This window comes from Syngnathus scovelli, chromosome 14 (assembly GCF_024217435.2).
Source record: "Syngnathus scovelli strain Florida chromosome 14, RoL_Ssco_1.2, whole genome shotgun sequence".
Lineage (NCBI taxonomy): Eukaryota > Metazoa > Chordata > Actinopteri > Syngnathiformes > Syngnathidae > Syngnathus > Syngnathus scovelli.
The window spans coordinates 11432703-11447283 of record NC_090860.1 but is presented as its reverse complement, the minus strand read 5'-3'; the positions used below and the strand labels follow the sequence as shown (position 1 = coordinate 11447283).

Here is a 14581-nt window from a genome sequence, read left to right as displayed (position 1 = left end):
CTGTGAAAGGGACTGGCAGAGCTGGCATCGGAGTTAGTATCGGCGCCTTTTTCACGACACCGATCAAATTGGGAGGATGGAGTTGTAAATTCCTAATAATTTTCGTGGTGGAATCGAACGGTGGCTCTGTGAACTCTCAAACTTTTATTTGTGCACCCGTTTTGCACCCCCAACAGGGTCACACGACCGCGTGTTTGTGAGTGATAAGACTCGGAAGAGGGAGCTTCTGAATTGATCACGCCGGTCTGAGGGAAGATTGACCTGGCGGCGTGGTTTGCAATCGAAACACACACACGCACACCTAAACACAGATGGAAGGGGCATTCACAAATACTGATATTTGTGGATTTATTGATATATCTACAAACTAAGTCGTTAAATAGTTTCCATAGCGATCAGGCGGTGACAATCTCATAGTCAATGCGAAAGCTGCAGAAAGAAAAGGGAAGGAAGCGATAAAAGGGAAGACTTTAGTTGCTGACTCGGCTTCTTCCTCTCCTAAATCCTTCTTCTAGATAGATACACAACAACATTGCCGTGTTAGTGTGTCGCTCACCACCACTCTCTTAAGAAAAAAAAAAAAAGGGGCTTCTGCCTACAATTATTTTAATAATCGATTAACCTTTCGATTTTTTTGTCAATTATTATTTCTGGCTCATTATCGGAAAAGGGAGATTTTTTTTTTCCATTCAATTTGCTATCACTGTGCCAATGTATTTTTTTTAACATTCTCGCTCACTCACTTTTTGCGAAGGAAATTCAAACATAAAATTCCGACCAAAAAGTTTGTCCTTGGCAGAGGTCTGCGGTGTAGCCAACGCCATTCCAGTAGAGTTTGTTCTCTCCACTGAGCACACACACCAGACAAATATTACATTGGCGCTCCCTCTCCTCTCTCATGTGATTATATTCTCTCTCTGTCTTTGTCTCCTCTCTACTCTTTCTTCAATCTCATTTTCTCCTGCGTCAACACAACGCTATCAGCGTGTTTGGACAGCTTTGGCATCTCCGCCGGCCTGTGACGACGGAGAAGGACAAACTTGAGCTTTTGGGAACTTTGCCGCGTTTTCACTCCCGAATGACTCGCGCCAAGGAGAGTCAGGGGGGACGGGCGGCAGCTGTCGCGAGCGCCGGGCTCACCGGGCTAATAATAACGCCACCCCGCGAGCTAAGCTAGGGGCCCCTGCGTCATCTCGACTCGACCCCCGGTGTCCGGTTACAATGAAGAGTGAGGATTAGACCAGGTTATGGATTAGGGAAAGCTATTTTACCCTTGGAAGGACAAATACGTGCACTCGGGAGTTGACCCAACTCTTGGAAGTGGCTGGACATGAAGCTTCTGGAAAACAGGAGTCATGTGAGGTCCAGAAATCTGGCAAGTGGTCTCTGGCACTCATAGTCATCATGGTTCGGCTAATTTTAACCCCACAGAATGTATGTACGGGTGTGGATAGATTTGGATGACATTTGGTGTGTAGTTTCATCATGGCCCAAGGACAAATTGATTAAGGACTTGGATCAAGGTCAAGATTCAGATGGTTTTGGTTGGACCTCACCTAACTGAAATGTTATTTCGGTGAAAGTACAGCTTCAATGTGACCCAAAGCAAAAAAAATAATTTGGTGAGTGGTTTCAGACAAACAGAATCACTTAAGATTTCATTGATACAAAACAGGTCCACTTATTCCACCCGAATCCAAAATCCCCTTCAGCTGAGATAACAAAGTCTTATCAGCAACAGATATCATGTGCCGTTAGGAAGTAGAGCATGAAGCTAAGGTCTGAAAAGTGGAGGAAGTCTGCACACTGAATGCGAAACCTTTCCTCAGGCATGTTCGGCCACCCGCAGCCCAGAAACGCTCATCCTGACCCCCCCCCACGGGAAAAAAAAAAGAGGTCACAGAATTTTAGCTTAAGCGTCCTGATTCGTATGCTAACTTAGCTTGCTGTCGCGAATGATTGGATACATTTGCGTCAGTGCTCTTTCCAGTCTGCGGTTTCGGACCGATCACGCACCGATGCGTCTGGCGGGCCAAACAAACCTCATTGGTTGCTCGTTTCAATCTGGTTACTTGCATGAGCAACCACAACTTGCTGATGCTATTTGGCGCTGTTTGACGTGTGTGTGCAGGCATGTATGTCAAAGAGTGTGCATGCTCATTGTCCCTTTTCCAGGCGGCCACCTTTTCCTAATGAGCCGCACCGGCTTCCGAGAGAGGTCGAAATGGACACAGTTTAGCATGTAATGCCCATTAGCGGCTGTGATGTAACTTAATGGAGCCATCAGACTACCCGGGCCCTTTAAGTGAATCGCACCGGAGGCAGTAGCTGGACATTATGGCTTTTGTGACATTGAACATTAGCTAAAAGCAAAAAAAAAAGACTTTAACATGTGAACCCGCTTGCTTCGACATGTCCACGTTGTCTCCTTTAGTGACTATCACCAGGCCTGATTTCAAAACCAAATGTTTTTATCCGGTAGTATGTACGTATGTGTGTGCCTGTCTTAAATATCTTTTCGGAAATTTCCACTGAAATTGTACGAGTAGAAAAGTGATGTCAAATGTAATTCTTAAGACGCAAGGTCGTAGCGTGTGGAGTTAAAGGGGAAGTCTCAAGCAAACTGCTGTTTTTATGAGCGCAACATTGTCCTGGAATGTTGAGGGCCGTCATTCCGAACGGTCTTTCCCCGGCATGTTGCGACAGATTCCGACTCCAGCTGGCTGCGTTAAAGAATGAGTGCAGTTGGATAGCATAATATAGCAAAAGAATAGCGGATGGGATTATAGTCGAGGAAGGAAATTAAATCACAATGTCATGAGCTGGCCAGCTGAATGTAAATAAACTTTTTAATGAACATTTTGAATTGATATTCTGACAGTGATAAGGCTTTCATTCAGTTATTGCATAGCTACACAACATAAAAATGATACATTCATGTCCATCAAGGTTAAAATGCGAATTGGAAATGGTTTGAATTATGCAGGATTATACTCCATAGTCTCTACTTTGCTGCAGTGTTCTGTTTTCTTAATACCCTTAGTCTCCTCTTCTATCAATAATTACGCCTTTGAAGATCATTTTAAAAATGACAACAATGCAACTTACCCTGTTGCTGTACCTCAGCTGTCTCCACTTTTGGTTTTGTTCTGCCCACAATCTCATTTTGGATAAAACGTATTAAATAGGCGATCCTATAAGCAGTGAGTCCTACTTTGAAGTGGAAACCTAGATTACATCAAACCGAGTCAAGCTGGTGGAAAAGCGTCAGCCCCGACGACCTCCTCCACCCCCACCCCACCCCACCCTCTCGGTCACCTTCAATTAATCATGCAGGACTCATAGGTGGGCACCATATACTTGATGTTGATGAAGGCGTCCTCGCCGCCGTAACGCTCCAACACCTCCAGGGTCTCCTGAATGAGGTCACCAACGTTCTCTCTCTTCTGCTGGCTGTAGTCGATGCCATCTCCGGAGTTGACTGCGAGACACGAGAGACGCACACTAAAATGTAGGCCTGACATTTTTGCGTTTTTGTGTTGGCTTTTTGATCTCTCGGTGTGAAAGACACTTTGGACAAAAATCTGTATTTTCACTCCTCCTCTCACAACTATGCCACCGTCTTCTTTGCTCTTTTATTGCTTTGGCCTGCTTGGATTGTTTTGATGCTATTTTGGATTGCGCTAACTAGCAGGGTGCCTTCAATTCAAAAGCACACACACAACTACACCACCGCGTGTGAGTCGGGGAGTTGAACGCTGGCCCTTGCTTCGTAATACGTGGCCATGAGTTACTCGGGGAGCAAAAAAAAAGTGCTCTGTTGCCAAGGAGGTGGGGTGGGGTGGGGTGGGGTGAAGCATAGTTAAAGTCAAACACGTCAGTGAGGATTTACGTGGCCGTCCAGAGTCAAAAGCCGTGCGGTTTCATGTTCCCTCCTCGGCAAAGTGTAATTAGGAGCTGCTCATTTTTCCATATAACAGGTGTTTTTCATCCAGGCCTGATCTTTCGACTCGCTTGGGATCGATATCAAAAAAGAGAGATTAGCATGGAAAAGATACTTTTTGATTGCAATGAATGAGACGTCAGTGGTTCTTTTCTTCTGAGGTCCGGCCGGCACAGTGGTTTGTGAGCATGGCATTTGACTATGTTGATAAGGCCAGTGTGTGTGTGTGTTGAAAAAATAGTTGAGAGTTGGATAAGCTGGATACCTCTGGAATGTTTTTCGATAACAAGTTCCCTCAGCGCACTAGAACTCTGTTGTATGTTTAACTACCGTGTGTGTGTGCGTGTCCCAGGGGAGGGCCGTTTCCTCGCCATGTTGTGATTGGCTGGAAGCAGAGTATCGTGTTTCTGCCCAGCCCACAAACACTGTTGACAACGAGTCGGCACAATTTTGAGCTCAAGGGCTACATCTGATATTTAAATGATGTGAATTATTTTTATTTGAATAATAAAAGTAGATTAGATTTGTTTTAAATGTTGTTTATTTTATGATAAATATTAAACAACAAAATGAGCAAAAATATCGATAAATATAAAAAATGTAATAATAAATGTTATTATTTAAAGGAAAGAAAATAATAGAAAAAAATGGAATTATGAGTCAGAATATTTACGTCCTCAGCCTGGCTAAAAAACGTTTTGTCCTCACATCTTACGCGGCGGCTTGCACGTTGTTAGCGTCCACACGGCTAACGGCCACTAACTGGGTGTAGGTGTGCTCCTCTCTGCAGGCGGCCTCATTAAACTCCTCGGCCGTTGACTCCTGGCAGACGCCACAGCGTCAAATTGAACCCACAACGTCCATTTGGGAGCCATTTCCACAGCACAGTAGAAAACGGGGGAAAAAGGTTTGTCGTTTTTGTTTAGAAGACATCCCAAACTCTAAATAGCCCCTATCACATATAGATTTTTGACATCTATAGCCGTCAATGGCAGCGGTGATCCGTTCTAATCTTAATAAAATCTCCCCCATATGACACGAGGAAATTATCTTGACAGGACTCCTCTGAGGACGAGAAACCGGTCGATGGCGACGAGCAGGAAGAATCCCCAGCTCGGTGACATTTGCGGCGCGAAAGCACTCGTTTTGTTTTCCTCTTTTGGGATAATCCCCGGGATTCCCGCGTCTTTAGCGCGTCGATGCCAGAGGAAGCTTTCGCGTGACATTTGGTTGTTTATTCCATTCCATCGACAAGACGCATCAAAGAAAATGTCTTTGGGAATGGACGGAAAGCAAAACACCGTTTGTGTGTGTGCTTTTCTCTCCATGGGTTCCTATCTAAATATTGATGAGCCTATTGATTATTTTTTTTGGGCCCCGAGTAGCGCTGATGCAATGTTGTGGTGGCCTCCATCCTCAAAGTTGCCCATCCCTGCTCTCCTGCTGAGTTTGTTAGTCATGTGCGCTCAGGTGACACACACACCGCACAGGATTTAGCGAGTTCAGCTCCAAATTCCCGAGCCGATTCAACGCGGTGTCAGCCAAGCGGCCCATTGTTCCTAATCAACTTAGCCTCGACTGTGGAAGTTGCGGGTGAAAGCAGCTTAGGGTGGAGGCCTCCTCGCACAATAGCGTCTTTGATGCCGACTGCCTAGAGCCTCGTGCATTTTTGCTCGGGGTACGGTCTCGGAATAGAGGAATGCAGATTGCGAGAGGACGGACTAGTCGAGAGTTCCAGGAATACTCTGAGCGTGAGGCGGGCTGGCCGAGGAACAGTACTTGTGTTCTTATCGCCAAAAAACACAATGATAACTCAGCATGTCTGCGCATTACTCAAGTCGTGCTGCTAATAATTTTTTTTTTAAAATCAACGCTTCATCTATCATGCAACTTTGACTTTACCATTACTATTTTTCTCCTGATTTTTAATGAAATGGGAAGTAAAAAAATACTTCAATTCATCAATAAATTGACAAAATAATCAAAAGATTGCAGCTCTACAATTACTTGAAGGTATTGAGGATTTTCCAATTTCCTTCCCGATTTTCTTAAAAATATCTACACATTTTTAAGTGATCTAATGTTCTGGTTCTTGTTCTCGTTGTGATGGGGGGTTGATGGTAGCAATGGAGGGCACGTGTTCAACAGCAGGCGTCTAATTAAAAGCGCCTCACAGTTGGGGAGCAGGTTGACCTTCCATACACACATAATCCGCCGTTGCATCCATGTATAGGTGTGATATATTTAATCAACGTTTTTAATGTAATACGAGAGTCATATTCATTTTGGTGTATTATATTAGCCACCATGCCCGTCTTTTTATTTGGGACATTGTTATCGGTAGGAACTAAAAACAACGAAAGCTTTTGAGTGTGTGGACAAACAAGATCAGGCTGCTACGCTCCCATCGATCGGCCTCCCACAGGCCAGCTCGTCAACATGGCTACAGGAGAATTGGATTCCAATTCCACGTTTCCAACTGTTGCGGATTCCCGAACTACGAGGAAAAAAAGACGACCTCCGGCATCTACAAACTCATATTGTAGATTCGAAACTACATCGCTACATCCATAGCTAGCTAAATAGCTTGCTACATAGCTAGCTACATAGCTAGCTACATACATAATTCTGTCTATTTTAGAGTCCATTTTGGAGTTGATTAATCTAAAAACAATACACATCAAATCTTTCCCACTGTGTGTCAGCGTCCCCTCCCAAGCCCGGGAGGTAGCATTCTTTTGTTAGCGCTGTCAGGTGTGAGTCAATGCCGTCAGATGCGATCTCATTACGCCAGTTTACCTCAAGGTTAGCAGTGGGCTGCGAGCGAAGCACAAAATCAATTGGCGCACCAGGGGGGTAGGGGGAGGGGGACAGACGCTAAAGGCCTTGCGCTGTGTTGCCATTCGAACATGAGCTAAACAAACAATGGGTGTGCTAAATTGTTATCGTGCAAACTTTTATAGGTCAAATAAAGCAGAAAAAATAAACAAACAAACATTTACGGACACTCTGATACTAATGTTCCGACATCGGACCATGCTAATGTTCCGACATCGGCCCATGCTAACCATGACCCCTTTTTGCACATGATTGCGAAGAGAGCCACGTGGTGAAGAAAAGAAGAAATGCAGAGAATGGGATGAATGTTTTTCCAAACGGAGTGGGAAGTGGGCCTCAAATGACACCTGTAAAGAAATGCAGAAAACAGATGGTCCTAACAGAAGTCCGAAAATGGAGTCCAAGGCGCTCGTTGTGATGGCGGCGGCGTGCGTCTAGCCAGACAATCACGCTGTGCTGTGCTCTTCTTGGAAAAAATGACCGAGGAAAACAAAGAGGAGCGGGAGGAGTGACGCAAACCTGTTGGACGGATGATTGAAAGTGATGCAGGCTTTTGACTCAAATTGGAGCGATGACGAAGATGGACGTCCTCACGATTCTTTTCAAACTCAACAAGATGGTGGGATCATCAAAACAGCGACTTATTCAACGACTTAGGCTCCCCTAAAATTATATTTGAGTTGGGGTTAGGGTATGATTAGGATTAGACGATTTTGGTTAAATGACTTTTCTTGGAAGTGAAGCCCACATTTGAGCGTCCTCCCATTTCTTTTCAAAGTCATCCGAACATCAAAGTAAGGTGCACCGCTTTCGTTCCTCACTCCCAAAACGATGTCATTACTGCACATTCTATCTTTCTCCCTCACACACACACACCACACACACACTTTTGCAACCATTGGCAGAGATGGGCCTTGTGCCCAGCTAATAAAATCACTTGAGTCTTCATAACCACTTTAGCCTTGGAGGCTAGCGTCAGTGCATGTGCACACACACACTTACACACAGCCCATCCCTTCCATTAGCCTAATGAAGTGGCCGTAAGATGGATGAAATGACATCAAAGCTACCAATCACCATTTCACCCCACCCCCAAAAAAAAACTCCCCCATCCAGGACTCTGCACCAAATGGGCAATGACTACTCCAGCCGCTGCCCCCACCCTTCAAAAAGACTTTTATTGGTCTGCTTATTTATCCTTGTAATGCAATTGGCTAGAGTGGATGCCTATGGATGTGCAGGGCTACTAAATCATAGCAGGCGGACGAGGAAAGGCGCAAGAGAGAGCGCGGCGTTACGACAACTTGTGCTCAACAATGACAAAGACACCCAGAGAGACTCCGTCTGCATTCACATGAGGTGTGCGCACAAGAAAATCAATTGGAATGGAATTTATTTGCCATCATTTGTCATTGGAATAATTACAAGTGTCCCGGGAAGGATTTCTGGAGTGGCAATTGTGTCGTTTCAGACGCTCGTTCATGTGGAACTGAAACCATTTTGGAATATTTTTTCAATGTTTCTAAGCATCATAATAATAATATCAAAACGAATCATATGAGTCCAGACTGGCTGCTGTTCAGAGGTCATTCTTATTTAAGACCACGTCGGTCGGTGTCAGTCCGACTAGCCGAGGAACACAAGAGTGTTTACGGCTGCAAGGACAGGCGTCCATAAATAGTCCGTGTGTTTTACAGGCGGCGGCACGGCCCGAGGGCCCGTCAAGGTTTACGAGAACCCGAAGCCTTTAAAAGAAGGGTGTTTAAGTGTGCCATTTACATAAAGAAGGCCGGCATGTGCGTTGTGGAGCTCAAATGGCAGGACAACAGTGAACGCTGTCGTCATGTTGTCTCTTTTGTTGTTGTTGTTTGGATTTGCACAGAATTTAGTTTGTAATCAAATCGTTACATTTTATTGTTGATGTTGGAGAATAATTTTGGGGCATTTGGGTACAACATTTATTGATTTACTTTCATTTGTTTGTCATTTTAGATGACATTAAAAACGTATGATAATGTTTTATGGGTTTTGGTTGAAAATAAAATTTCATTTTTTTTATTGCTTTTGATTGACGCTGACAGATTTGATAACTTAACAGCTCTCAGACCTGTGAAATCCCAATTATGCAGCGATATAGCTCAGCTTACATAAATGTGAAACACTCAACTGCAGTTAAACCTAATATAAAAATGTATTTGCAGTATATTTATCATTTTTATGAACAAGCGACTTTGATTTGGATCTTATGTGCTTATTAGGAATGTCACGCAAAGGAGAGTAACTGTGCATGGTGGGGGGGGTTGCAATGTGCTGGTGCAGCAGTAGCATTTGTTGTTAGTCAGACACAAACACACACACACACACACACACACACACACACACGTACACACGTACACACGTGCTGTCAGCAGACATCCGGCGTCACACGTACTGACTCATTATAGGCCGGAGGAAAGAAAATGACAACAGAGGCCGGCATCAAGGAGAGAGGAAGCAAGTGAAGGGGGCGCCAGGGATTGATGACGAAAAGGATGCAGTTGGCGTCAGTGGCTGGATGCGTAATTAAAAAAAAAAAAAAGGAAAAAAGCTCAGTGATGTCAGAAAGGGCAGCCGATAGGAGAGATTGTCAGCGGATTGAAAGTGAGCATTATTAGCGTAGCTTATTTTTGAAACAGTTGTCGTATTGGATCTCATAAGATATCCAGATGTATCCGGCTTTGGCCAGAAAAAATATAAATCATAACCTCCTACATTGGAACATTTACTCAAGAGACCAAATTCCAAAAGTACAATTAAAACCGAGTGACACAAATAACAATGAGCAGCTTCGTGACGCAAACCGTGTCCTATTTCTGCCACTTCCTGCGACAAGAAAGCGCAAACAATCCAGGCTGGTTTTGAAATTACCACCTGGTGAGCGGAGCATGGACAAATTTAGAACATACGCCAACAAATTCACCGCCCAGAGTGGGGAGGCAAATCTGAAAAATTCCATTCGCCAAAGAGATGCTTCCAGTATTTTGGGGATTCTTAGTTCCTTATCATTTGCGGTATTATCTGGCCGTGTGACAGAAGTCGGAGTAGATGAAGGATGGTCTCACAGGCATGGACAGTTTTGCTTGGCTGCCAAACTGGGGCAGAGAGAGAGAAAATTGAGAGGTAGGGTAAAAAGCAGGTACGAGGAGGATGAACGCGGCAAAGTCTCGGCTCGCCGGAGGACACAATTTACGGCACCTGTTGACTTTGATTGATTAGGGCCAAAGGACGCCGCGTAATGGTGTGTGGTCAGACACTGAATGGAGTGATGGAAGCACACAAAATGGAGTGTGCCGAGGAGCAAAGGAGGGATTTGGGGGTCGGGGAGTCGAATGAATATAAAGTGAAGCCAGAGAGGACGAAAGACTTTTTCACATAATGGTCTCCCCGAAAAAAAAAGTGGGCCAAAAATGTGTGCTTTGGCGCCGAGCTCAGTGAAGACTTTTTCGTGTACGCTTTGATCACCCGGCCCGGTGTCCCACTCCAGCGCTCCATCAAATGACTCGAGTCATTTTTACTCATCTCTACTCCCAATCTTCTAGCAGGATGCTGCAAGGAATCTCCTCGAAAAATCACACACTAAATCATCTCCCCTCTGAGAAGACACCTTGGAAAAACACTCTTACTGTTTGGGGGTGAGGGTAGGGAGGGGAGGGGGAGGTTTCATTTCCGATCCAAAGGGCGAGGGTGGGCGCACATCTGTGCTTTGAGAGGAAGCCTAACCAGGAAATCAGCATTCTTCTGGTGTTCAGGCTTTGGCGCATTTCTTGACAAATTGGAGAAATTAGCAACAGTTTTGGAGGCCATAACAGTTTTGACGTTCTAATTGTATTTTAGACAGTTTGGGATTGTTTTCTAGCCAGAAGTGTTTAACAAAGACAATTTAGTGACTATTACATCATTTGGTTTGGTCATTCAAAATATGTACCCTGAGATAACTGGACTCACGGAAATCTGTACACAGAGGAGAGAGCGTTCATGGAAAACTTTGGGGTCATGATGAGAACTGGAGTAAGATGAGAAAAACAGGATATAAAGAAAAAAAAAACATATGAAGTATATCAAAAAAGGTGAACAGAACTGAAGAACCTTGAGAATGAATATGTATACATATAAAGAAAAACAACCAAAGGAAAATAAAGGACTCAGAGAAGTAAAAAAAAACTGAATACCAAAAGAAAACCAGAGTATAAATTTTAAATGGAGAAAACCGGAGTACCCCAGGGAAAGCTGACAACGTTAGCGAATGTTGCGAGTGAATCGAACACGTTCAAAAGTTTCTTGTCCCAAAAAAAAAAAAAAACAACAACACTTAACTCGAAAGCTCAACATTTGCGACCTTGAACGAACCTGAAGGTATTTTGTTCCAACGAAAAAATAGAAGATGCTAGCAAATTGTGTGTTGCTACAAATTGAACCGTTTCTGGATTCATTTGGACACTGGCCTTCACTGTTGATGTCGGGATTTTTCGGGATTACGTAAGGTGTGTGCGTTACACTCGAGAAGAAATACATCAGATGTATTATTGAACCCTGCAAAGCTATTCCTCCCCCTCACTTTCCTGGGCTTTCAGTGCAATCAAGCCGAGACTTGAAAGGGACATAGCTCCTGCTTTTTCATTCTTGCTCTATATTTTATTTGTTTTCCGGACGGATAAAGTTACAGAATCATCCGAGCCCGAAAATGACGGAACGGTGGTTTTGGCATTCTTCAATTGGCTCATTTAAACCATCGCCCTTCCCTCACCGCTGTTGTTCCGTCGTGCGACAAATGGAGTGCGATGACACTTTTGGTGACCTCGCACAAATGATCGTCAACTTAGTCCTCAGATGAAATACTTCACTTTGTTAAACGGCGCAGTTTAAACTCGAATAAAGTGAAGAATGAGTGCAGTGGAGAAAGAAGGAATTTTGTCTGAGTTGGTTTTTCCAAGAGATTGAAAAAATAGTACAAGGAGAAGAAATTGATGTTGTCATCAGTCGGATAATTTAGCTTTTCAGAATTGCAACGGAATCACTGGAGTCTGGGCTTGCTTCCAATTTTTACTGATCAGCCATGAGCAAGAAATTTAATTTTCTGTTCTATTATTATTGGATTTTGCTTCTTTGCCTCAGGTGCAGTAAAAAAAAATAAAGTTTAAATTTATAATTAGAAACAAAGGTTAATGTTGACTTTGATGCAATGTAGACAGATTATTAAACTACAAAATTAATAAACAATGGATTCATAATATTCTTAAATCTGGCATTAAATTTAAATTTTAAATAAAAAAAAAATAGATTTTCTAATTTTTCACCATATTAGCACATTGTCAGCATTAAGTAAAATCGATGATGCTTCTCATCTTTTTAATGTATGATTATCTCCAGATGAGAAGAGTCTAAGAAGAGAAGCTGATTAGTCATATGATCAGAAGATCATTCATATCAATTAATAATTTTAAAAAAAAGTGCTTGATTGGTCGCCGTCCAATCCTGCCTTGAATGTTCATTACCCGTCTGCTCTACATGTGGATTTTATGCCTTTGTGGCTTTCAGCGTCCGTTGAAAATCGTTTTGATTTAAGAGAAGTGCTATAATGACACTCGCAGAAAGAAAGTGTCATATGTATGAAAAGTTATGCGCCAGATGTTTCCACAGGAAGTTGACTGTCGAGTAGAACCGGTTACTAATAAGTATAGCGACGGACGGACAAATGTTGCCGCTTGAATAAGAAACATCAAAAGCTGTGAAGGCCAAACTCAGCCGCCAGAGACGAAAGGTGAAAAGAGCATCGTCTCCAGACTGCAGCCGAGGAAATTAGCAGCCCTAATATGAATCCCGCTCAACATGACTCGTGTCTCTATCGCCGTCTTAGTATCAGGCGTCCAATGGAGACAGGTAATGCAGTTGATCCCCCCCAAAAGATTGGATTCAAATATCAAATTAAATGTATCTGTTTAACTCTTTGTCCAGTTTAAGAAGCAAAAGCTCATTAGCGGAAGAACTCGTAGCTAAGTTAGCACTGCAGTAGAAAGCTAGTCAATCATAAGTCATGAAACAAGCCAGCGGAATAATCAACGGCCCAAATCAATTTGTTCAACGTCCAAGAGGAGTGGGCGGACTACAGAGGAGGAACGTGCGGGGCGGGCACTCTCACAGCGAGCGTTCATATCTCAGCCAAACACACGGCAACAAGCAGAGCGCCTGCCGGAGAGTGCACAGAGATGCCCGCGAGGGCAGGGACACGCGTTGAGCGGCGCTTCATCTTGCTTCTGCCAGATACTTTTTGGAATTACTTTGGACTTTTTTTTTTTGGGGGGGTCAATATTTGCTTATTTTACTCTGTTTATTTCATATTGCAAACAGGATGAGAATTCGGAAGTGGGAGAGTATTTGCATAGCCTCACTGAATATATATATATACATATTTTTTTTATTTCTGTATGTTAATAAATAGAAGTTTCTACTTGTTCAATCTCACTTGGAAAGCAAAATGAATGAGTTGCAGCACAACGCTGACTAAACAGATTTACAAGTATCCTGTTACTCAGGTTGACAAATTAATTTCCGTGCAAATGAAATAAAAGAATAGTCCCCAGAGAATTCGCCAGGAAATTAAAAATTTTGTTGTTCAATGAAATAAAAGAACAATGCCGCAAAGGCGAATTGAATTCGAATCAAATCAAGATGTAATTAACAGTGGAGCAAGGTGGAGAAAAGGTAGGCTAGTCGTTTTGTTTTTTAACTGCGGGGAAAGTCAATGAAAGCAGGAGGAAATAGTTAATATCATCTTGACGGACAGAAAGATGGATAAAGAGGGAATGAGCGAATGAGTGGCGGGTGAAGGCATGAGCATCCGCGTGGCATTTACAGAGCGGACCATCATTCTCGGCGCACGCTTCGTTTGAAAAGTTCACACCGTAGTCGTGCGCCTCGCTGACGACATTTGCTTTTACCGTGGGAATGAACGGCGAGCACGACGATATTTGCATAAAGGGGAGGGGCTAACTTTAGCCTGGGTTGTTGGTGGAATTTAAGAAAGTCATAATGACTATATTACCAATGGGGAGTCTGGCTTTCGTTACCATGACGACTAGAGGCGGAGCCCTGATTGGCTGGCTTTATCGTTTATTCAGCATTCGCATGCATTTTCTCAAGAAAGGCATTTTTTTTGTATTAAATACACTGCTTGTTTTTTTTTTTTAAATAAAGAATTCTTATGACTCACTAAATGTCTGTATTTTATAGTTGGCTATTATGGTGGGTACTTATTGGTGTGAAAAGTTGGAGTTGTTTACACACGATTGTGTGAGGCCGAGGGCGACGTTTATGACAAATGATTAGCGGCGCTCCCGACCACAGGTAAAACAGACGCGCTGATTGGATTCGATTGCGGGGAGGCCGTCGTGTAAACAACAGCGGTTGCACATTATTAGGAATGTAATGTCCACGATTAAAATGCGTGTCTGTGTTTGGAGACAATACAAAATCAACAGGTCGCCTGTTATGTCGGGTAATGGACTGCTGATCAGCTGATTAGGTCTATGTAATGTAGATTTCATTATCCAAAAAAAAAAAATCTGTGGCTCTTTTTTTTTTTATTCTCCACTCTTTTTTTATTTTGTGGGTTGTTGAACGATGTTGGACAGGCTAGCGAGTCGTACGTAGTATCCACAAAGGAGCTGAGCATCCAGAGCGTGAACATTTCCCTTTTCAGGAGTGAATTCTTGAGCGACAGTGACTGAAGTGCACGCAATTAAAATGAGAAGGTATGAGTGAGGC

The 14581-nt window shown here is 43.3% G+C and overlaps 1 protein-coding gene across 3 annotated transcripts in view; it reads right to left on the bottom strand.

The window, feature by feature from the left end:
• Positions 1 to 2831: 2831 nt before the first annotated feature.
• The window catches only part of pacrg (PARK2 co-regulated), a 109574-nt gene continuing 97824 nt past the window's right edge, over positions 2832 to 14581 (bottom strand). For all 3 annotated transcript variants that reach the window (XM_068652995.1, XM_068652994.1, XM_049739586.2), the window contains one exon: positions 2832 to 3481. In XM_068652995.1, coding sequence (XP_068509096.1) covers positions 3321 to 3481 — 161 coding nt within the window. In that variant the 3' untranslated portion in view covers positions 2832 to 3320. The remainder of the gene's footprint in view (positions 3482 to 14581) is intronic.